At 38.5% G+C, this 24,879-nt stretch overlaps 1 protein-coding gene and 1 long non-coding RNA gene across 9 annotated transcripts in view; one reads left to right on the top strand and one right to left on the bottom strand.

Moving 5' to 3' along the window:
• Window positions 1-23,200, top strand: part of CCDC150 (coiled-coil domain containing 150) — a 92,565-nt gene extending 69,365 nt beyond the window's left edge. For all 7 annotated transcript variants that reach the window (XM_033859924.2, XM_073807448.1, XM_073807450.1 and 4 more), the window contains 11 exons: window positions 4,328-4,456; window positions 5,351-5,520; window positions 6,572-6,665; window positions 7,506-7,675; window positions 8,589-8,715; window positions 11,992-12,186; window positions 12,622-12,690; window positions 12,783-12,944; window positions 13,660-13,746; window positions 22,459-22,569; window positions 22,854-23,200. In XM_033859924.2, coding sequence (XP_033715815.1) covers window positions 4,328-4,456; window positions 5,351-5,520; window positions 6,572-6,665; window positions 7,506-7,675; window positions 8,589-8,715; window positions 11,992-12,186; window positions 12,622-12,690; window positions 12,783-12,944; window positions 13,660-13,746; window positions 22,459-22,569; window positions 22,854-22,970 — 1,431 coding nt within the window. In that variant the 3' untranslated portion in view covers window positions 22,971-23,200. The remainder of the gene's footprint in view (window positions 1-4,327; window positions 4,457-5,350; window positions 5,521-6,571; window positions 6,666-7,505; window positions 7,676-8,588; window positions 8,716-11,991; window positions 12,187-12,621; window positions 12,691-12,782; window positions 12,945-13,659; window positions 13,747-22,458; window positions 22,570-22,853) is intronic.
• Window positions 1,914-16,792, bottom strand: LOC109550569 (uncharacterized). Of its 2 annotated transcripts, XR_002177111.3 has the most exons (4): window positions 14,974-16,792; window positions 12,218-12,550; window positions 10,435-10,495; window positions 1,914-4,543 (listed from the first exon to the last, which is right to left on the bottom strand). It is a non-coding gene; the product is annotated as an uncharacterized lncRNA (long non-coding RNA). The 2 variants fall into 2 exon arrangements; XR_004527401.2 differs by lacking the exon at window positions 12,218-12,550 and having other exon boundaries at window positions 14,974-15,072.
• Window positions 23,201-24,879: the final 1,679 nt, after the last annotated feature.

The following is a 24,879-nucleotide window of genomic DNA, read 5'->3' as shown; positions in this document are numbered from 1 at the left end:
TGCAATAGCGCACTTGAAAGAGGTATTAGTAGTGAAGGTGCTTACTTGTTAGCATGGTGGCTATTGAGACTGAAAACCGTTCATAGGTCACATAACAATTTAACATATGAACAGAGAAAATTAGACAAAGAAGATATGTAAAACATTTAGTGAAGAAAATAATCCAGGAATATGTTACTAAAAGAAAGTGATTCATTTCAATGATTTACAAATTTATCACATTATTTATTTTTAATTTTTAACACTGTAAGCATGTGTAACTTCTTTAACTATAATGTTTGTGTATGTATATCCTTGGTAACCAAGCAACTAGAATGTGTCTTCAAATGGAAGGCTGCTAGGGTTCTAACAATCTGACTCTACTGGTAAAGGGGACCTCATTAGATACGCTTTGTTTCTTCACTAGGACATACTTTACACTAGTATTTTCTTCATTCTGAAAGCAAACGAACACATTTTTAAGTATATTTTCCATCCCAGCTTCATTTAGAACGTTGTGTTGTTTCTCATAGTAAAGGGGGCACTCACTGAAAAATAATTCTAGGTTTAGTTGATTTTGTCTTTTTAAATTGGTGATGCCTCCAAGAAGAAGGAAGTCTCCAGAGAGGCCTGCATCTTCAAAATTCCTTGAAAGCTATAGGCCCTATGTCAACAATGTAAAGGAACGAACTTCATCAGCTGGTTTGCCCAGTGTTAGGCCAAACCCTACACGCCACGTGACCTTTGCACCTACCCTGACTTCTGTGAGGTCTTCTCAGGAGATCGGAGACTCTAGGATCTCTCTAAAGACTCTTTTGAATGCCATTAAAACCATGGAGGGAAGACTGGAAGGTAAAATAGACATTCTTGCCTCAAGACCATTAAATGATGAGTCACCAAATTTTCTTTACCGGGATTCGGTAAGTGAAGGCCACAAATTAAATCATAAGGAAATTTCAGATTTATACAACAATGAAGAAAAGTAGTAACATATAGAAAGATAACATTTGGAGGTGTGAGTAACAACAAGGAAAGAACTTCTTCACAAACAGGAAAAACTGATGATGTAGATCAAAACCGTCCTTCTGGCTATTGCATACTTAATTTTTGTCTTGGACACAGAACTGTCATATTTGGCTTAAGAGTAACCATTGAGATTTTTACTCTAATTTTCACTTTAAAAATTAATGCTAATAGTCTTAACATTTATAGTAAAATGGGTAAAGCCTGATTTTAAAGTAGAAATACATAAATAGAAGCCCTGAGAACTTGAACATTGGAAAATACTTTCCAAAGAAAACTTACTAGAGCATCCATCTTCGTTTGATATTTAAAAATAGAAAGTACTATAGATTGTCTTCTAGAGTTAACTACTATTTAGACCCTTTTTGTAAGCACTTTTGCTAGTGGCCTTTTCATATTTATAAATATTTTATACACACTGGTAAAATTATAAAAACTATATTCTTCCTAATGTACTTTTCTAGAACAAAATCCAATAGGTTTTCAAAACCTTATAAGTTAGCATATTTTGTACTATTCTTGAATCCTTATAGAAGAAATTATTTTTAATGTTACAGGTTAAAAGTTATAAGGAAGTATAATATTGAGGAAGATGTGGGTGAAAGGCGTTCTTCTTTGCTGCTGTTTGGAGTGCCCTTTTCCTGTGGAGGGCAATTTGGCTTTGTTTATCACTTTACGCCCACAGTTGTATTTTTTCCTACAGATACACTAGCTTATACATAAGACATGTTTACAAGGTACTTTCTGAAGTATTGTTTGTTATTAGCAAAAGACTAGAAACAACCAAAATTCCATCAGTAAGAGGCTGGCTAAATAAACCATGGTATACCCATAGTTTGGAATACTGTTTGAAGACATATTTATCTTAATCATAACATATCTATTATTAGGTTAAAACAGTCAAGGCTCAGAAGAGTATATAGAGTATTTTAATATTTGTGTGCAGAAGGATTGGGGCGATGAAGTATACATATGTATTCACTTTTGAATAGAGTCTCTCTAAAATGAATCGTAATAAATTGGCAACATTATTTTCGAGGAAGGAAACTGGGTGGCTGGGAGATTTTTCACTTTATCCTTTTGCACCTTAAGAGTAATGTGAATGTGCTACCCATCCAGAATAATTTTATGAACACTTTATTTTCAACAGAAGCAAAAGTAGAGAAAGGATGGTCTTTTCATCAAATGTGCTAAGGCAATTGGGTATCATATGCAAAAACAAAAAAACAAAATACCTTTGATCCATACCTCTTACCATATACAAAAATTAACTCAAAATGGATGAAAGCCCTAAAGGTAAAACCTAAAACTGTAAAACTTCTGAAACATAGGATGAAACCACTGTGATCTTGGATTACACAAAGATTTCTTAGATTTGACATCAAAAGCATGATCCATAAAGGAAAAAATGTAACATTGACAACGTATGCTCTTCAAAGACATTGTTAAGAAAATGAAGAGAAAAGCTACAGGCTGGGGGAAAAACATTTGCAAATCACATATCTGACAAAGGTCTTGTCTCCACAGTTTATTAAAAACTCTCAAAACTCACTAAGAAGGAAAGACAATCCGAAAAAAAAAGAAAAAGGCGCAAAGTATTTGAACACACGTTTCACCAAAAAAGATATATGGATGATAAATAAGCACTTGAAAAGATGTTAAACATCAGTTATTAGGGAAATGCAAACTGAAACTGCAGTGAGATACTACCACACACTATTAGAATGTCTAAAATTGAAAAACTGATTACCCCAAGTGTTAGTGAAGATGTGGAGGAACTCTCATACATTGCTGAAGGGAATGTAAAATCACTCAGCCACTCTGGAAAATAGTTTGGTAGTTTCTTTAAAAGTGATACATATTACTACCATACAACCCAGCCGTTCCACTCCTATGCAGTTACCAAAGATAAATGAAAGCGTCTGTCTACACAAAGATCTGTATACAACTGCCCAGAGCAGCTCTACTTGTAATAGCTTAAAACTGGAACAACTCAAGTGTTCAGCAGAACACTATTCAGCAACATAAAGAAGATTGAGTGAATCTCAAAATAACTGTGCTGAGTGAAAAATCATTCAAAAATGAGTACATAAAATATGATTTCATTATATAAAATTCTAGGAAATAAAAGTGAATTGATTGTGACAGAAAACAGGTCAGTGGTAGCCTTGGGTGGATGTGTAGGAACAGGGAGAGATAGAAGTGGGGGAAATTACAAAAAGGCATAAGGGAACTTTTGGGATAATGGAAGTGTTCATAATCATGATTATGGTTTATACATATATCAAAATTGTACACTTTAAATATACATAGCTTATTGTATGTCAACTATATCTCAGTAAGGCTGTTTTAAAAAATATGAATGTATTATACTGAAATTAATTATTTTTAAATGTTTAAAATAACATTCTTGAAATGACAAAAACAGTAGCGATAGAGAACAAATTAGTGGTTGCCAGGGGACATGGGATGAGTTTGGGGGAGGGTGTGAACACAGAGAAAGTAGCACAAGTGAGTTCTTTGCGGCAGTGGAGCAGTTCTGTATCTTGATTGTCGTGATCACAGGAATATGTGCATGGGATCAGATTACATAGAGCTGTGTGCATGTGTGCATACACAGATGAATGCAGATTAAAAAAAATGGTGAAAATTGTAAGTTTTGTAGTCTAGTTAATCTCATTAAAGTCAGTTTCCTGGTTTTAATGTTGAACTACAATATAAGATGTCATCATTAGAAGCAGGGAAAAGAGTGCATGGGGACTCTGCACTAATTTTGTAACCTCCTGTGAGTCTGTATTTCAAGATAAAGTATTTTTTAAAAGAGTAGTATTTAGAATAGTATGATCATCTGAAATAACTGTAGATATACTAAAAGTATTTCAGAGATGTAAAATTCTAATACTTCTAATTAGGATTAGGACACTATTTAGAACACTTCTGTAACACTATTTTCTTGACACTATTTAGTGCTTCTTCACCTTTGCTTTTATGATATTAATTTATATTGTATTTTCAAATTCTGTGATAATCAGTTTCTCCCCCGTTTTTCATCTTAGCATCATTGTCTTATCTCCCTTACCTTCATTCTGTGCTTTCATAGAGATTGACATATATTAGAGATTTGCCCATGTTTATTAACAGATTTTTTTTTTGCTTTGTAGTTTTAAGGGGAAAAACAGCTACTAAAACTAGTTTTTATTTACAATAATATATAAGCATATTTAATTAAACATTTTAAATTTGGCTTCTAAATTGCTGTCTTATTCTAATTGCTGATTGATTGTGCTTTGGGAGAATCATTTATCATTTCTTTTTTTCTACTAAGGTGAAATCCATTCTTGAAAAGAATGAAGGGGAGCTCTCACGAGTTGTGAAGGTTCGTGCTGCAGCCCTGAAAGAGACTCAGAAGTTGAAAGGTGACCTCGAAGCTTTGGAGGACAGGGGGAACAAGAAGGCAAGACATCAATCCTTTCTGAAGTCTGTTACTGAAATGAAGCGCTTCTGAAATTTTCATGAGCCATATTCTTTCTTTTCTTGTTACCTTTAGTAAAAAAGAAAGAGGATTGATCAGAGGAGGATTTTTTTTTTCCTAAAAAAGGATAACTTTAGAAGAGCTCTAAAATATTTCCCTTAAAAATACATGATTTAACTCCCAATGGTTTTTTTTTTCTTCCTGTCTTAAAATAATCAAAAGTCCTATTTTTTTCTGTTGAAACACATCTGACCTTGGTATTAATAACCACCTACTTATGTTCTATTAATGTGATATAACACTGTTAAGATTTTATATTAAGTCAAATTACCAAATGCTTTCTGCTTAACCGTGTGTGTACTTAGTGGGAAGAGGGGTAACATCCCAAACTTCTTGACAGCAGGTGCCAGATTTTGCCCCTCTGAAGTGGGCTGTGAGTCACATCATTCTTCAGCAGCTTCCACTTTCTCTTATGGTCCTTTTTCCTCAGATAATTCTGATGGACTTCAAATGTGTTATTTTCTTCTGACTCCATGGTAAGATAGCTGAGGAGGGCTAGCGCAGGCCAGTCTGGGACCCCCTCTACACCCAAGAAGCTGTTGGTCCTTATGTCTCTAGTTAATATATGTGCTGGACACGACAATAGTTAGGATGCACTGCAGAGTTCTTCATAGGATCCATATGATCTAGGGTCTAGTTTTCTCTTTCTCAAAGTCAGAATAACTTAAGAAACAAAATAAATACAAAATATACTTTAATTATTCCTCTTAGCATTCTACCAGACCTGGTTTCCATACTCTTCTAGAAGTCATGGGACTCAGCAGAAGAATAACCAGAAAGGATCAAATATCTTTGTCTTATTTCATTTTCTATTAGGTGGGAAACTTTCAGCGACAACTGGCAGAAGCTAAAGAAGACAACTGCAAAGTTACAATCATGTTGGAGAATGTGTTGGCTTCTTACAGTAAGATGCAAGGTGCTCTGGAAAAAGTGCAAACAGAGCTTGGGCAGAGGGATTCAGAGATTGCAGGCCTCAAGAAAGAAAGGTACCAGAGATTATTTTTCTGTCTTTGTACTTGTATTTTTCTGCTGCCTTGTAGTAAAGAACAGAGTGCAGTCAAGAAACAGTCACTTTATATTGATTCCCTTGTGAAAATAAAGTAGTAAAATGGTATTTAAAGAACTAGCAAATTCAGGAAAATCTGGAATTATAAATAAAAATGATATCCAAAAATTCTCATATTTTGTAGTGATGTAAATAAGTATGTATTCTAGAAATTCATGTGATATATGCTGTTTTATCCTTGCTGTTTTCTACACCATTTATACCTGCCCTTGGGTCTACAGAACGGTAATTGTCAAGATTAAAGCCAAGTGTCTACTTCTGTTTGAATTAATTATCCATTTATTAGTATCCTATTTATTTTAGATGAATCATTCTGAGAACTACTTTTAGCCATGTTTTATAAGTGAACTCCTTTGAATGTTTCAAAAATTACATAAAAGTTTCCCTTTTAGGTTAATGAACAAATGGTTTGGATTTAATCAGACCTCTAAGACATATTGTAATACATTAGTGGTGCATATTGCCTCTATGTTATGGGAGAACAAGTGAGTTTTATATTCTTCATTGTGCTTGTTTTTTTACATATTATGAATCTGTATTACCTCTGAACTTAAAAAAAGTCAAGGGGATGGTATTAAAAATAGTTTACTATTCACAATAAAATTCTAGGTAAAAAGCAGAAATCTCAACAGCAAGCCAGTCCACATAGAGGTGATATATTTTTGTACTAGTAATATATATAGTATAAAGTTACCAGCCCATAAGTTAGTCATCAACATGTACTGATAGTTTAATATATAAAGCCAAGTTGAATCATAAACAGGACAAGTTTTTAATCCATACGAAAATTAGTTTCTTAACCTGAAGCTGAGGCTACTAATCGTCACCTGCCAACTCTCAGATATTCTGAGCATCTGTAGCCCACTACATGTGCCATTTGGGCTTCCTGGAAGGTGTCCTGTAACTCCCAGTGGTATCATTCCCAGATGGTACTTTTCTGTGGTCACTCTCCCTGTGCCCTTCATTTACAGGGCTCTAAATCAACAGCAGGTACAGAAGCTGGAAGCAGAAGCGGACCAGTGGCAGGCCAGAGTCCTTGTCGTGGAGGCCCAGCACAACAGTGAGGTAGAAGCCAGGTTTTTATAGATGATAATGTTGATATTTTTTATTTTATTGGGATATTGCTATTTTGGAGAAACGGAGTAAAATAATCGGGTAAATTTCCTTTCCATTCAAGTCTGAGTTTTGAACAGTGACATATTTCCAAATGGGAAATGGGTCTGTGATCTTACAGTGAACCATTTATTGGCAAACCAGGACCATAATTATGCCTAACTCTCTGTGTCTTATGTGGTCTGCATTCTTTTCATGTATTAATGCATAAGTGAAGTTAAAGGGCTTAGAAAACAACATAACTTTAGTCAGAAGTAGCTAGAATGATCCCACTAAATAAGGAGGCATACTCACATGTGTTTATAGGTGTGTACGCACATGAACATGTGTTTATAGGTGTGTACGCACATGAATATGTATCTACACGTATGCACACATATAAAATAGAGATATTGCCTATAAAAAGCTTTTTCTAGACGGATATACAAGGAACAGTTGCCAGTTCTTATCTCTCTAGGCAGTGAGACCAGAGGGTCATAGGATCAGGAAGGGAGGAGTTTAACTGGTTTAAAACTTTAGAAATTAGGATAAATAAGTTGGCTGTATTTTCCAAAACTCTCTAGTGACCAGTGGAGCATACCCTTCCTATCACCTTCTAAGAGTCTCCTAAGGACTGTCTGTAATAAGTTCTCACATATATATTCTAGGCATCTGGAGTCTTTGGTTCTGGTTCCAAACAATTATTGTTTCAAAGTTTAAAGGGTGAATATACAGTGTTATGGACTTCTTGTGTCTGTTACAGTGGAATTAAAAACAATCTTGCGAAATCGAAAACAATCATTCTTCTTTCAGATGGAGCCTCTACAAAAAGCTCTAGATGTAGCTAGAGAAGACAACAGGACACTGGCTATGAGCCTGGAGCAAGCTCTCCAGACAAATCATCATCTGCAAACAAAGCTTGATCACGTTCAAGAGAAACTGGAAAGCAAAGAACTTGAGCGACAGACTTTGGAAACCTTCAAGTAAGGGCAGTACAGTCGCAGTGAAATTAGGGAAGAGCCTCTGGGAGAGTAAGCTTGGCTAATTCACATAAACCAGTTAAAGCCTTTTTCCCTTTTGAGCTAGTACTCCCAGCAGAGCCATGTGAAGGAAGCAGGCATAGTTGAGCAGAGCAGATATTAGCTGGCTGGGGTACGCTCCTTTTCAGCTCTTCCCTCATCTACTGTCGGTCTTCTTCCGTACATGAAGGTTTAAACCAAGTTGGAAGGGACACTTACATGTTTCTGCCAAACCTTTTCTATCAGAAGCTTATGTGTCCTTTAAAAGTATGATCTGGAAAAGGAGAAACAGAAGCATGGATGGGAATAACCCCTCCAGGAGTGGGAATAATTCCATTTAAGCAGCTGCTAAACCATTCATGGTTTTCAATTTTGTCCTGAGATTAGTTAGGTCAAACCCATCAAGTTCAGGTCAAGCCACTGAAGTTTTTTGTTAAACTATCTAGGCAAATAGGATTTAGATATTAATAACATCCCATGAAAGTTTATACCCAAGGGAAGTGCATTGTGCACGTGGATCTTTAGTCCTTTCATGCAGTGAACATACTGATACAGCAGGCAAGTATCAGCTAAAGCAAAGAGGGCATTTTTCATATTTGTAATCTGTACAAATTTTATATTCTGGTGAAATGTTGCTGGCTCAGGACTACTCAGTATTGGTTAAAACAAGAGTATGTGTTTCACTCTTTTGGGTGGATCTCTTTCTATTGAATGACTTTTTGTATTTTAATGCTGTAGGTAAATGCTTATTTCTTCTTCTGTTAATGAGTTCCAGATCAGTGATTTCTACCTGGTGACTTATCTACTTCTCATTGGTAAATGACATCTACTAAGATGTTTTCTAAAGGTGATTTATCATCTCTCTTTTTCAAAACAGAGAACAGATGAGTGAAGAATCCAAAATAGAAGCAGAACTGCATGCTGAACGCATAGATGCTCTAAGAAAGCAGTTTCAAATTGAGAGAGAAACTGCAAAGAAAGCAGCACAACGGGAAGTGACTGAGGTATGGAGGCAAGTGACAAAAGTCTCCCTCTAGGTGAATGCCTTTGAAGAGGAGAACCAGCTACAGGATTTCCCAGAATGGCTACAGTTGTTCTTTGGCTCTTCTAATCCCCCTGTCGCCAGCAAGCCAGCTACATCTCTATGCTGTTTGTAAAATTAACACACAAAAAGTTTCTGATATACAGTTATCTGCCCAATGAAGGAATGCCTTGATGACAGCCTTCCCACTGGAGAATAATAACTGAGTGGGAAAGAGGAAGGAGGAGACCGCCATCTGCTAGACAGATGGCAAGTCACCTGTCTCCTCAATTCACTTAACTAGCATCCATCATGCACCTACCTCCTCCTGAGAGGCACAAGTAAAAACAGCAGAAGATGTGGTCTGTGCTAAATGACCCCTTATTTAATTGTCATCTCCACTCTTTACATGAGACAACTAGGAAGACATCAGATGTTTCTTGGATAGCTAGAAGCTGTGTACAATTTTAAAGGAATTCAGAAGTAAGGGAAAGTTTGTTTTAGGCTGGTTGGGTGATCGAAGAAGAAGGGAAGCTTGTGAAATTATACAGGGTTGAGACTGGCAGAGCTGACAGGGCTGTGACACTCTCTATGTAAGAGGATGAACAAAGCTTAGTTACAAAAATAAATAGGACATGTGAGCAAAGAAAAAGGATTTGCCTCTCTTGATCAGAGCAGAGACTTTAGGAAATTTCTGAGAAAAAGGGGTTAGCTTAGATGAGACCAGCTGGTAGACGGCCTTGACTACCAGAATGTTGGATGGAAAGTATTAGGTAAAAGTAGAGCACTGTAGGTTTCTGAGAAGGCTGTGAGCACAATTTTAGGTAGGTTAGTCTATTAGCAGTGGAGAGTAGGTAAGAATGAAGAGAAACTGGAAACATGGAGGCTCAAGGGAACTAGAGCAGTTACTTTGGGCTTCAGATGATTAGAGCCAAGCAAAGTGTTTCTGTTGAAAAAGAGAACAATCAAATCAAAAATCCATTTTAATTAATAGAAAAATCAGACACTAAATGTATCATAAGCAAAGGGGAGGGAGTAATTAAAATAATTCCAAGACTTGTTTGGGGTGGCCGGTCTGTATTTTGCCAAATTTAGCGCAGTTAGCAATTGCACTTGACAGTGCACAGTCACAAAATCAGATTCAACTATTTACATGGTGCTTTGTAAATTGAAAAAGCACTGTATATAAGTGTTAAATGGGCACTGAAATTAAAAGTACCTTTATTCAGAGAGAGTTGTTCAGAATACTTAAAAGTTTAAATCCTTTTAACAGGGATCAGTAAAGACGGTGAACTTGCGCAGGAGAGACCAAGGAACAGTATGAGTGTGATGTCTTGAGCAGTTAGTGGCAGGGGTGGGCTCAGGGTGCACTGTTGAAGACTCCCAGCTCTGCCTCTTATTAGCAATGTGTAAATTTACTATCTGTGCAGATGACTTCACTTCTGAGTCTGTTTCCTCAGTCAAAATGGAAATCATCACAACTGCTTTCCAGGGTGGTTTTGAGGGTTAGTTTTTAGGGCTTACCCAGTTTTGACAAAGCTGTGATTGAGGTAATGGTGGAATATCTAACAGAAATTTAGTTGGGTGATAATAAAAGACTAACACTGTAGTGTGAGGTTAGGATCTGAGAGAATGAGCTAGTATAAAAGAAAAGGTAACAAATAATTTTGACTTTTTTCTTTGACATGAGTTAAATACTTACCAGCCACAGAGAATACCACCCTCCTCCTATCTTCTCCCTTCTCAGCTGCCGTCTCTTCTTCCTAAAAATCAAGTGGTACTCATTTAAGGGCATATGAGGAGGAGGGGGAACTCTGTAAAATGATTTAAGTAATGTTAAAAGATAAATTGAAGAAGAATAAAATTAAGAGTTTATTTGAACAAAAATCAATTTGAATCAGGCAGTATGCAATCAATTGCAATAGAAAGGTGCTCTGAGGAGTTGTATAAAATGAAAGACTTTTATAGGCAGAGGGGAGCAGGAACAAGGAAGTTAACTAGGCAAAAAAGTAGATTAGTTACTAGTAGCAGAGTTACTTCCTTTAAGGGGTGGCAGGGGTCTGTCAGGCAGATTACTCAACTAATGCTGATCGGGCGATTCCTGATTGACTGGTTTAAGAGTCCTTTTCTGGAAGAGCCAAAACTGTAATTAAGTCTCAGTTTGGTGACATAAGGCTTAGCATAAGTGACTTCATTGTGGGCCTGTTGTCTTGTTTTTAATAGTAATCACTATGTTATTTTTCCACTAGACAAGTTTATTAAAATTTCTAAACAAAAAGCAATATTCATAAGAACTATAAACTATGTAAATAAGCTACAAGGATATATTGTACAGCACAGGGAATATAGCCAGTATTTTATAATAACTGGAGTAGAATCTATAAGAATTTTTAATCACTATGTCATACACCTAAAACTAATATAATATCGTAAATCAACTATACCTCAATAGAAAAAAAGCAATGTTATAAAAATACATGCAAGGATAGTCAATAACTGATAGGTGTATTTACATAAACTGCCATATAATTTATTTCCACTTCTCCATACATGAGGTCGCAAGTGACTGAAAGAGACGCGCTTAAGCTTTTTAAAAAAAAAAACAAAACAAAACCTTTAAAGCATAGCAATGAGCACTGAGCAATTAGTGTGTGCCAGGCTCTATATTCCTTCTCTGCCTCATCTTGTTTAACTGTTACATGAATCCTATGAAGTAGGCTATTCACATACTTTTCCAATGATGAACCTGGGGCTTAGGGAAGTTAATTATCGGAAATTACTTGACTAGTGTGTGGTGAAGCTGAGATTTTAACTTCTGTCTGATTCCAAAGCCATGCTCTTACAAAGCAAATGATGAACATACATTTACATTATCTGTTCTAAGAAAAATTGTGTTCTTTAGTGTTAAAAATTATGAAAATCACTGAGAGTGTTTCTCCACAAATCTACTTATTATTGCCTCACTTACTCTCCTTTTTAAAATATCTATTTATTTGGCTGTGCCAGGTCTTAGTTGCAGCACACAGGATCTTTAGTTGTGGCACACAGGAGCTAGTTCCCTGACCAGGGATCAAACCCGGCCCCCCTGCATTGGGAGCACAGAGTCTTAGCCACTGGACCACCAGGGAAGTCCCATCACTTAACCTCCTTTTGAAAAGAAAGGTCCAAAGAGAACAAAATATAGGGACACAGCTAAACATAAGCTTCTCTTACTGAATGGAAGGTTAAAACGTTCTAATTTTCCCTTTGTATCCCACAGCTGAAGAAAGCCCTTGATGAAGCCAACTTCAGATCAGTGGAGGTATCCCGGACCAACCGAGAGCTGCGGCAGAAACTTACAGAGTTGGAAAAGACACTGAACAGCAGCAAGGAGAAAATAAAGAGTCAAAAGGCCCAAATTAAGCTCCACTTGTCAGCTAAGACGAATAATGCTCAGAATACAGAGAGGATGAAGGTTGTATGAGAAACCCTAACTCTCCTCTCACCTCCTTAGTATCTGATGAGGATCCAGGCAGGCAGTGGTGGCTGGGGAAGATGGTTTCAGAGCACTACCACCACCATGGGTTCTCTGGGAATTACAGCTACACCTGGGAAGTGGGCAGATTGCCTGGGGGGAGGTGGGGGGAGACTTTTCCCGCAGAGATACTGCTGCATCAGTGTTTGGTTTCTCATTAGCTGCCAGTGTCACGTTCTAGCTCCCCGGCTGTCTCTTCCACAGTGATTGTACAAGACTTTGCTCCTTTGGGGTCAGGGGGCTGGATGGGAAGGAGAGCAGGAACTGGTAACTGTGGATCTCATGTGGGATTCTTTCTGTTAGCCTATAGGCAAAAAGAGCAAGCCAGTTTTTCCACTAATCATCTTTCTATGTTATTTCCACATTTACTTTCAGCAAATAGAAACAGAATTGAGGCAAATGGAGATAATTAAGGATCAATATCAGAAAAAAAACTATGAACAGGTAGATGATTTCCACACACTCTGTTTACCATTCACATGAAATCCTAAACTTGGACAGGTTCACCAACCATCTCCCTCTTTGTGCCCTACCAGTCACTGAGTATCCAGAAATTTGTATCTGAAATGACTAACCTACAGAAGGAGATGCAGCTGTTGGCCAAGAGCCAATATGATCTGTCAGCTCGGAATAAACAGCAAGAGCTGCGACTCGAGGCAGAGTGGAAGAGGAGGCGGGAGCTGGAGCGTCGGTGCCAGGTAAAAGGGTTCCTAAGATTCATCTCAAAGATTACCAGCAAAGGCCATGTGCAAAACCCAGCATGGGGGCACCTGGCTTTTCTAGGCTGTGTAGAAGACAAGCTTACAAGTCGTTCATCTTAGCTAAGTCCTTAGAATCATATCTGGGAATGAAGCCTGGAGCTCTGACTGTGGTACCTCGTCTTCATGTTCAACTTAATAAAAATGATACTCATTTTTAAAGAACGGCTAAAGCTCACATATGCAAAGTACTAGTTACTAAGTAAGACTTCTGAACTTAATAGTGTTTCAGGAACTTTACACCCCTTGGTTCTTCCCCGTAGCTCAGATGCATCTGTTGCCGTTACAGGACTTTTATCTACTCCCAACCTAATGAAAAGCACACTTTATTACGGAAAAGGGACTTCAAGAGACCATCAAGCTCTTGCTTTCCAACAGAGATTGTCTGCTATGAAAAGTATTCCCCAGTTCTGGAAAGAGATGTTAATCACCTTTTCTCAGGAGAATCTGTAAATCAAAATCCGTAATCATATACACAAATGTAGGTTAAACTGAAAATAATAGTTTTTATCTTATAGTCTGGTAGCACCTGGAGTTAGAAAGTACCCCATCATACTTTCATAATTTGGTTGCTCATTTACTACAATATTGAAGCTTTTTCTTCCATATATAGTACATTGGGAGTTTGTAAAAAGTCTTTGTATCACATTTTCAGGAATTGGAAGAAACTATTAGACATCTGAAGAAATGTAAAGAGGCAACAGAGAATAAACTGAAAGAAGCTAGTGTGGAATCAGAACAGGTGAGCCAGACCCACGAACATGAAGACTTAGACAAGCTTCCTCAGACACGATGGCCCTGAAACACAAGTCAGTGTAATATCCTTCAGTAACATAGTTCTCAGGAGTGCAAAAGGCAAGAACCAATACCTTGCTCAGTATAGCTTCTGTTATAAAGAATAGTTTTAGATTAAGATTCTGTGTCTTGATGAGACATCATAGAATGCTAAAATATTGATTGATATTGACAAATATTAACTTGGTAGTCCAAGTCCCTGAAATTCCAGAAATCCCTGGAATTGGGATTGACATATATACACTAATATGTATAAAATAGATAACCAATAAGAACCTGCTGTATAATAAAATTCAAAAAAGAAGAGATTCTTAAGCTAAAGGTATCACAGTGACATTGCTGCCAGTTTATCCCTTTTGTAGCCATTAAATTACATGATAATATGACTGTCAGAATGGTATATTGAAAGGAATATGGAGGGGGCGGAGTGAAGATGGTGTACTAGGAGGACGCAGAATTCGCGTCTCCTCACAACTAGGGCACCTAACAGGCACCAGTGGGGGACCACTGACACCTAAGGGGATGGGAGGAACCCCCAGAGACCAGGTAGGACATGGGGCGTGGGGGGGGAGTGAAGGAGAAGCAGAGGTGGGATGGGACTGGCACCCGAGAGGCGGCTGGGGGAAGGGAAGGGATTCCATGCCTGAAGGGGGAAATTTGGGGAGCACTGGGAGGGCAGAGGATCAAAAGGGAGCAGGGCCAGGTTTCCCCTGCCCAGTTGGGCCCCTGGGAACCTGCTGAGATCCCAGGCCTGACCCTCTGCCCACTGAGGCCCCCTCCAGCTGTGCGGGTCCTGAGGGAGTGGGAGGGAAGAGGGGGAGCAAAAGTAAAGGCTGGACCTGTGGGACCAGCACTCCTGAGGGGTGGCTGGGGGAGGGGAGAAGTTCCTACACCCAGTGGGACCCACCCACGGTAGGGGTCCAGCAGCAAAGGGGGAGACCCTGGAGGAGACAGTGGGGGAGGGCACAGAGGAATGGAAGGAAACAGGGCCAGCACTTTCCCTGTTGGGCTCCTGGGCCCAATCCTTGGAGCCTCCCTCCTACTGTGCAGAGCCCAAGCCCTGCCCCTACACCCCCACCCAGGGCCTCACCTCGACACTCAGAGACCCCCTCTGAGACCCCCTCCAAGGCACTGGGCCTAAACCCCACCCACACACCCTCACTCAGGGCCTTACCTCCACACTCCAGAACTCCACACTCCAGAGGCCCTCCTTTCCTTCCACCCAGGTCCTAAGCAGAGGCCCTGCCCCACACTTGAACATCACCCCACCTAGGCCCCACCCCCAGGGCCTTTTCCTGCTATGGGGCTCCTGAGCCTAGGTCCTGCCCCACCTTAAACCCTGCCCCTGCTTAAGTTCCACCCCTGCCTAAACCCCACCCCGTAGCCAAGGCTTTTTTTTCTTTTTTCCTCTTAGATTGGGGTTCTGTTTTACCTTGTTGACTCATTGTTGATTCTCTTATATTTTTACATTTCCTAATCTTATTTTTCTAATTTTATTTTATTCTTTATACTTTGTTGTTCTCTCCTTTTGGCTTGTACCCTCCCCCCCTTTTTTTTTCTTTTTTCTGTTGTAGTTTTATTTTACCTTGTTGCAATTGTTTCAATTATAGTTTTATATTTCCTAATATATTTATCTTTCTAATTTTATTTCTTTTTTATTCTTTGATACTGTGCTGCTCTGCTCTGCTCCTTTTTTTCCTTTTTCTTTTTTACAATGCTACAAAGCTTGCAAGATCTAGGTTCCCAGGACAGAGGTCAGGCCCAAGCTCCTGTAGTGGGAGCTCCAAGTCTGCTGGACTAACAGAGAAACTCAAACCCCAGGGAATATTAATGGGAGTGAGGCATCCTGGAGGTCCTCATCTCTGCACCAAGACCTGGCTCTATCCAACTGCCTGCAAACTCCAGTGCTGGACGTCTCAGGCCAAACAACCAGTAAGATAGGAATACAGCACCACCCATCAAAAAAAAAAATGAAACAACAAAAAATGTTACAGACGAAGGAACAAGGTAAAAACCTACAAGACAAATAAGTGAAGATGAAATAGGCAAGCCACCTGAAAAAGAATTCAGAGTAATGATAGTAAAGATGATCCAAAATCTCAGAAACAGAATGGAGAAATTACAAGAAACATTTAACAAGGATCTAGAAGGTTACTGAAATTAAAAATACTCTAGAAGAAATCAGTAGCAGAATAACTGAGGCAAAAGAACGGATAAGTAAGTGAGCTGGAAGATAAGATGGTGGAAATAACTGCCAGGGAGCAGAATAAAGAAAAAAGAATGAAAAGAATTGAGGGCAGTCTCAGAGACCTCTGGGACAACATTAAACACACAAACATTCGAAATATAGGGGTCCCAGAGAAAGAAGAGGAAAAGAAAGGGACTCAGAAAGTATTTGAAGAGATTATAGTTGAAAACTTCCCTAACATGGGAAATGAAATAGTCAATCAAGTCCAGGAAGCACAGAGAGTACCACACAGGATAAACCCAAAGAGAAACACACCGAGACACATTAATCAAACTATCAAAAATTAAATACAAGGAAAAAATATTAAAAGCAGCAAAGGAAAAGCAACAAATAACATAGAAGGGAATCCCCATAAGGTTAAGAGCTGATTTTTCAGCAGAAACTCTGCAATGCAGAAGGGAGTGCAGAACATAATTAACGTGGTGAAAGGGAAAAACCCACAAACAATATTACTCTATGCAGCAAGGATCTCATTCAGATTCAACAGAGAAATTAAAATTTTAACAGACAAGCAAAAACGAAGAGAATTCAGCACCACCAAACCAGCTTTACAACAAATGCTAAAGGAACTGCTGTAGGCAGGAAACACAAGAGGAGACGGAAAAGACCTACAAAAACAAACCCAAAACAATTAAGAAAATGGTAATAGGAACATACATATCAATAATTACCTTAAATGTAAATGGATTAAATGCGCCAACCAAAAGACAGACACTGGCTGAATGGATACAAAGACAATACCCATATATATGCTGTCTACAAGAGACCCACTTCAGACCTAGGGACACATACAGACTGAAAGTGAGAGGATGGAAAAAGATATTCCATGCAAATGGAAATCAAAAGAAAGCTGGAGTAGCAGTTCCCATATCAGACAAAATAGACTTTAAAATCAAGACTATTACAAGAGACAAAGAAGGACACTACATAATGATCAAGGGATTGATCCAAGAAGAAGATACAACAATTGTAAATATTTATGCACCCAGCATAGGAGCACCGCAAAACATAAGGCAAATGCTAACAGCCATAAAAGGGGAAATCAACAGCAACAAAGTCACAGTAGGGGACTTTAACACCCCACTTTCACCAATGGACAGATCATCCAAACTGGAAAGAAATAAGGAAACACAAGCTTCAAATGATATATTAAACAAGATGGACTTAATTGATATTTATAGGACATTCCATCCAAAAACAACAGAATACACTTTCTTCTCAAGTGCTCATGGAACACTCAGAATAGATCATATCTTGGGTCACAAGTCAAGCCTCAGTAAATTTAAGAAAATTGAAATTGTATGAAGCATCTGTTCTGACCAAAATGCTATGAGACTAGATATCAATTAACTACAGGAAAAAATCTGTAGGAAATACAAATACATGGAGGCTAAACAATACACAGCTAAATAACCAAGAGATCACTGAAGAAATCAAAGAGGAAATCAAAAAATACCTAGAAACAAATGACAATGAAAACATGACGACCCAAAACCTATGGGATGCAGCAGAAGCAGTTCTAAGAGGGAAGTTTATAGCAATACAATCCTACCTCAAGAAACAAGAAACATCTCAAATAAACAACCTAACCTTACACCTAAAGCAATTAGAGAAGGAAGAACAAAATAACCCCAAAGTTAGCAGAAGGAAAGAAATCATAAAGATCAGAAATAAATGAAAAAGAAATGAAGGAAACAATAGCAAAGATCAATAAAACTAAAAGGTGGTTCTTTGAGAAGGTAAACAAAATTGATAAACCATTAGCCGGACTCATCATGAAAAACAGGGAGAAGACGCAAATCAATAGAACTAGAAATGAAAAAGGAGAAGTAACAACTGACACTGCAGAAATACAAAGGATCATGAGAGATTACTACAAGCAACTCTATGCCAATAAAATGGACAACCTGGAAGAAATGGACAAATTCTTAGAAATGCACAACCTTCCGAGACTGAACCAGGAAGAAATAGAAATATGAACAGTCCAATCACAAGCACTGAAAGTGAAACCATGATTAAAAATCTTCCAACAAAAGGCCAGGACCGGATGGATTCACAGGTGAATTCTATCAAACATTTAGAGAAGAGCTAACACCTGTCCTTCTCAAACTCTTCCAAAATATAGCAGAGGGAGGAACACGCCCAAACTCATTCTAGGAGGCCACCATCACCCTGATACCAAAGCCAAAGATGTCACAAAGAAAGAAAACTACAGGCCAATATCGCTGATGAACATAGATGCAAAAATCCTCAACTAAATACTAACAGAATCCAGCAGCACATTAAAAGGATCATACACCATGATCAAGTGGGGTTTATTCCAGGAATGCAAGGATTCTTCAATATGCAAATCAATCAATCAATGTGATACACCATATTAACAAATTGAAGGAGAAAAACCATATGACCATCTCAATAGATGCAGAGAAAGCTTTTGACAAAATTCAACACCAATTTATGATAAAAACTCTCCAGAAAGTAGGCATATCGTCCTCAATGGTGAAAAACTGAAACCATTTCCTCTAAGATCAGGAACAAGACAAGGTTGCCCACTCTTACCACTGTTATTCAGCATAGTTTTGTAAGTTTTAGCCACAGCAGTCAGAGAAGAAAAAGAAATAAAGGGAATGTAAATCAGAAAAAAAGAAGTAAAAGTGTCACTGTTTGCAGATGACATGATATTATACATAGAGAATCCTAAAGATGCTACCAGAAAACTACTAGAGCTAATCAATGAATTTGGTAGAGTAGCAGGATACAAAATTAATGCACATAAATCTCTTGCATGCCTATACACTAATGATGAAAAATCTGAAAGTGAAATTAAGGAAACACTCCCATTTACCATTGCAACGAAAAGAATAAAATACCTAGGAAGAAACCTACCTAAGGAGACAAAAGACCTGTATGCAGAAAACTATAAGACACTGATGAAAGTTAAAGATGATACAAACAGATCCATGTTCTTGGATTGGAAGAACCAACATTTGTGAATATGACTATACTACCCAAAGCAACTTACAAATTTCACAATTTGTATGGAAACACAAAAGACCCCGAATAGCCAAAGCAATCTTGAGAAGGAAAGATGGAGCTGGAGGAATCAGGCTCCCAGACTTCAGACTATACTACAAAGCTACAGTTATCAAGACAGTATGGTACTGGCACAAAAACAGAAATATAGATCAATGGAACAGGATAGGAAGCCCAGAGATAAATCCACTCACATATGGTCACCTTATCTTTGATAAAGGAGGCAAGAATATACAATGGATAAAAGACAGCCTCTTCGATAAGTGGTGCTGGGAAAACTGGACAGCTACATGTAAAAGAATGAAATTAGAACATTCCCTAACACCGTACACAAAAATAAACTCAAAATGGATTAAAGACCTAAATGTAAGGCCAGACACTATCAAACTCTTAGAGGATACTCTATAACATAAATCACAGCAAGATCCTTTTTGACCCACCTCCTAGAGAAATGGAAATAAAAACAAAAAGAAACCAATGGGACCTAATGAAACTTAAAAGCTTTTGCACAGCAAAGGAAACCATAAACAAGATGAAAAGACAACCCTCAGAATGGGAGAAAATATTTGCAAATGAAGCAACTCACAAAGGATTAATCTCCAAAATTTACAAGCAGCTTATGCAGCTCAATATCAAAAAAACATAAAACCCAATCCAAAAATGGGCAGAAGACCTAAAGAGACATTTCTCCAAAGAAGATACAGATGGCCAACAAACACATGAAAAGATGCTCACCATCACTAATCGTTAGAGAAATGCAAATCAAAACTACAATGAGGTATCACCTCACACCAGTCTGAATGGCCATCATCAAAAAATCTACAAACAATAAATGCTGGAGAGGGTGTGGAGAAAAGGGAACCCTCTTGCACTGTTGTTGGGAATGTAAACTGATACAGCCACTATAGAGAACAGTATGGAGGTTCCTTAAAAAACCAAAAATAGAACTACCATACGACCCAGCAATCCCACTACTGGGCATATACCCTGAGAAAACCATAATTCAAAAAGAGTCATGTACCACAATGTTCATTGCAGCTCTATATACAATAGCCAGGACATGGAAGCAACCTAAGTGTCCATCGACAGATGAATGGATAAAGAAGATGTGGCACATATATACAATGGAATATTGCTCAGACATAAAAAGGAACAAAATTAAGTTATTTGTAGTGAGGTGGATGGATCTAGAGTCTGTCATACAGAGTGAAGTCAGAAAGAGAAAATCAAATACCGTATGCTAACACATACATATGGAATCTATAAAAAAAAAAAAAGGTCATGAAGAACCTAGGGGCAAGACGGGAATAAAGACACAGACCTACTAGATAATGGACTTGAGGATACAGGGAGGGGGAAGGGTAAGCTGGGACGAAGTGAGAGAGTGGCATGGACATATATACACTACCGAATGTGAAACAGATAGCTAGTGGGAAGCGGCCACATAGCACAGGGAGATCAGCTCAGTGCTCTGTGACCACCTAGAGGGGTGGGATAGGGAGGGTGGGAGGGAGGGAGACGCAAGAGGGAAGAGATATGGGAACATATGTATATGTATAACTGATTCACTTTGTTATAAATCAGAACCTAACACACCATTGTAAAGCAAGTATACTCCAATAAAGATGTTTTAAAAAAATAATTAATTAAAAGGAATATGGACTCCTCTCTTGTGAGTTTGCCAACAATGACACTTACTGGCCCCATTTACTTTCTGTAACTCATCAGTTACCACTTCTATAGTAGTCAGGAAGTTATTACCTACCACTGTTACTCTGATAGATGGCTTGGAGTAAGTTTCAATAAATGTTGGCTCCATTCTCATTCGCCATACAAGAGGAGACATGATGTACAATGAATGTCATTTCAAGCATCTTTCCCTCAACTTCTGATAAAGAGAAAAGTGGGGTTTGGTTTGGGGGTGGATGGGAGTGTGTCTGTCGTCAGGATGCACAAACAGACCTGGAAAATACTTTAGCTTTGTAGCTTTCTAAAAGTTAAATGACAAGCAGAGCTCTGTTTTCTTATCTCACTATTTTGTACCCACACTGTGACCTGGTTAATATGGGACAAGTACATAGTAGCACAAATTTATAAAGGACCTATTATATGGCTGGTGCCGTGTTAGGTGATGGAGATACAGAGTGAATAAGCCAGACAAAGCCCCTGCTCTCATCGAACTTGCCTTCTCCCAAGCAAGAGAGAAATACAGTAGTCTCTGAGACCTCAGAGTCAAACGTGAAAATGCTGTCCATGAAACATAAATAATCAAAGGGGGAAAACCAGTCATTTTACTTTTTATTCTAGAGAATATGTTCTACAGCTGTTTTGAAGCAACCTTTATATATAATAAAAACCTGTTGGCTCTACCTTCAAAATAACAAAATATCCCAAATACATAGAAAGGTGCCAGGCACATATAGGCTCTCAATAAACATCTGTCAAGTAAATGAATACTGATTCTAGATCATCTTCAAAGGCAGACTATTAGAGGGACTGTTTTCAAGTCTAACAGATCGTTTGGAAATTTGTGCTTAGGAGCTAAAGTATAAAATATTTTGATAAAGGAAATAAAAAATACCATTTACACTAAGCTGGTCCAGTGTTTTTACTAATTCATTGTATTACCTTTATAAAGCACAGCAGGAAAATCTAGGCTTTACAGTTCAGGGACTTTGGAGAAGTGTTTAGTCTTAGAGAACAGAACTCAAAGTGTGGTTTGAACTACCACATGAATTTTCAATGCCATCTTGTACTTTCACTCCTATCGTAACTTTCTCCCAAGCCCTCTCATCTCAGTTCACATCCAGGAAATATTAACAAATGCATGAAAATCAGGTTTGCATTCATTGTTTAACTCCATATTCAGAAATTATTCTCTCATCTATAGGAGGATGTGTATTATGCAAACAGGTTGCAAAGACTATGCAGTTAGAATTTGAGTCTTTTAATATCTAAGTAAAGTCTCTTGAACTGGCAACCATAGGAAGAAAACTTCCAGTTTAACTAATATGAAGCCCATGTGCTAATTGTGGGGGGAAATAAAGCTTTTAAATTATACAGTGTAAAAAGAAAAAGTCTTGGGCTTCCCTGGTGGTGCAGGGGTTGAGAGTCCGCCTGCCGATGCAGGGGACACGGGTTCGTGCCCCAGTCTGGGAATATCCCACACGCTCCGCTGCGGAGCGGCTAGGCCCGTGAGCCATGGCCACTGAGCCTGCGTGTCCGGAGCCTGTGCTCCGCAACAGGAGAGGCCACAACAGTGAGAGGCCCGCGTACCGAAAAAAAAAAAAAAAAAAAAAAAGAGTCTCTTGAACTAATACACAAAAAGATTAAGTGTTCCTTTGTTGTAAATTTTAATGAGAACATTTGTATGTGCAGATAACAGCTAACCTGGAAGAAGCTCAGCGCTGGTTTAACTGCAGACTCGATGGCCTACAACTTGAGCTGACCAAAAACCGGTTGCAGAGGGAAGACAGGTGGCGGGAAAAGGTGGAATATTCGTCTGTCTTAAGCAATTCTGGATTTGTTCCTACTCAGATTTCTAATTACACAAGTTCTCTCTTCATCCAGCTACTCTCCACTAATCTGTAGATTTCTTTTAACTACTGTTTGGAAAACCAATGAACTGAATTTCTTTCTTAAAAGTTCTACCTCTCCCAAGCTGTCTAGTTTAGAACCACCTATCTTGAAAAATGACATCCATAAAGACAAAATAGGTCCTCAGCTCTGCAGTTAGTTTCTAACAGTTTTGGGGTGTGTGTTCTTTCCAACAGGACCAAGATAAAAGGCACAACGGCGTATCCAATCAGTCTGCTCTACATCGATGGGAGAATAAACAGAATCTTAGACTTGTGCCCAAGAAGTGTCATTCTGAACTAAAGAGAAAGTGATGTCCTTGACAGAGGAGCTTCTTCACTTAGAACAGCTACATCACCCTGATTCCCTGAGCCCAGCAACTAGGGCTGGGCTGTTTCCAACGTCATCAGAACATGAAGTCTTTGATGTGGACTGAAGATTTTGGACCTGAGTTTATCCTTTTATGAACTCTTTGATATCAATATAGAACCACCCCATCTTTTTTGTCCCTTTCCCCCCAATAAATTTATATTAATGTGTTGTATGATAGGAGATGCTGTTTCATGATACTTGGCTATTGTTTTAAGTAAATTTTATCAAAAAGCATTTAATGAGGTACTAGATGATTTGGCAACTAAATGATATGATACTTTATTTCAGTGAAATGTCCTAGTCTAACATCTAGTAGATAATCCCTGGAAATACGATCACCTGAAAAGTAGTAAAAACTCTCCCACTGTCTAGTAAACATACACTCTTCTATGCTGGGTAATTACTAGCACACCTTTTATAAGACCATATCTCTATTTGTATATAAGATATCTCAGAGGTTGTATTTGCAGCTTCCTTGGACATTTACAAAGAAGTTTATTCAACTCTGTTCCAGGAGATTATGCCTGACCAATGTAGTTCTCCCTTACTATAGTAAGCAATAAATTCAGCTTTATCTTCTCATTTCAGATTAAGTAATCCAGATTTAAAGTATGTAAACAGCTGACATAATATCTGGCTTAATTGATGCTCAAGTAATGGTAGCTGCTGGTAATAGTATTAGGACCTAAATCAAGTGAGCAATTATAAAATTAGAATATCAAATATAAGACTCTCAGAGGTTGATGAGCCCACCACTCAATATCTAATATAAAAAAAAACACAGCTGGGGACTTCCCTGGTGGCGCAGTGTTTAAGAATCCACCTGCCAATGCAGGGGACATGGGTTCAATCCCTGGTCCAGGAATATCCCACATGCCGCAGAGCAACTAAGCCCATGTGCCACAACTACTGAAGCCTGTGCTCTAGGGCCTGCGTGCTGCAACTACTGAGCCCGCATGCTGCAACTACTGAAGCCCACACGCCTAGAGCCCATGCTCCGCAACAAGAGAAGCCACCACAATGAGAAGCCCACGCACTGCAACAAAGAGTAGCCCTGCTCTCCGCAACCAGAGAAAGCCCACACGCAGCAACGAATACCCAATGCAGCCCAAAATAAATAAATATAATAAAATAGAACAAAATACTAAAAAATAAAAAAACACAGCTGAATTTATTGCTTACTGTGGTAGGGGAGAGATAAGTTAGTCAGACCGTGGCCTCCCTGATCAGAGCAAACTGCTGATCTTATATAGGGTTTTGAGGAAGCATGGAGTTCAAGCACTGGAAGAGTTTCAGAGGTTTAAGTAGGTTGACATCATCTGTAGATGTGTAGTACTTGAGTGAGACTATTGTTGATTAGACATTCAGAGGCAAGTTTCCTGGAGGGCGTCCATTTCTGTGTCTGACTTTCAAGAGTGAGGGACCCACTGATTGGCAGGCTGGTAAAAGCCTCCTTAGGTTGTCTAACTCCTATAGTATTTATCCCTTTGGAGGTAAGGAGGTATTGTCAATTTGATGGTATGGGGGAGTCAGAATCTTGAAACAGCCTAACTAAGAGCCCTATAGAACAATTAACCTTGGTCCTGGGGTGGCACTGAAAACCTTGGTCCTGAATTATGCATAGTAACAAAGATCCCAATTGCTGCACAGGAGAGATGATCAATCTTAATGGGATGCAAATGAGTGTTGTCGCGACAGTCACATGCCAAGAATATTAATGTCCTCATCCAGAACAAGAGGAGAATTATAGAGTTAGATTGGTGATCAATTCTAGTCAAGATTATAGTTAAAACTGCCTGTTTAGTGTGATGATTTGTTAAAGTATTTCTATGATACTTTAGAAGTGCTTCT

The sequence above is a fragment of the Tursiops truncatus genome, chromosome 7 (assembly GCF_011762595.2).
Source record: "Tursiops truncatus isolate mTurTru1 chromosome 7, mTurTru1.mat.Y, whole genome shotgun sequence".
Lineage (NCBI taxonomy): Eukaryota > Metazoa > Chordata > Mammalia > Artiodactyla > Delphinidae > Tursiops > Tursiops truncatus.
This window is presented reverse-complemented; position numbering and strand designations above follow the sequence as displayed.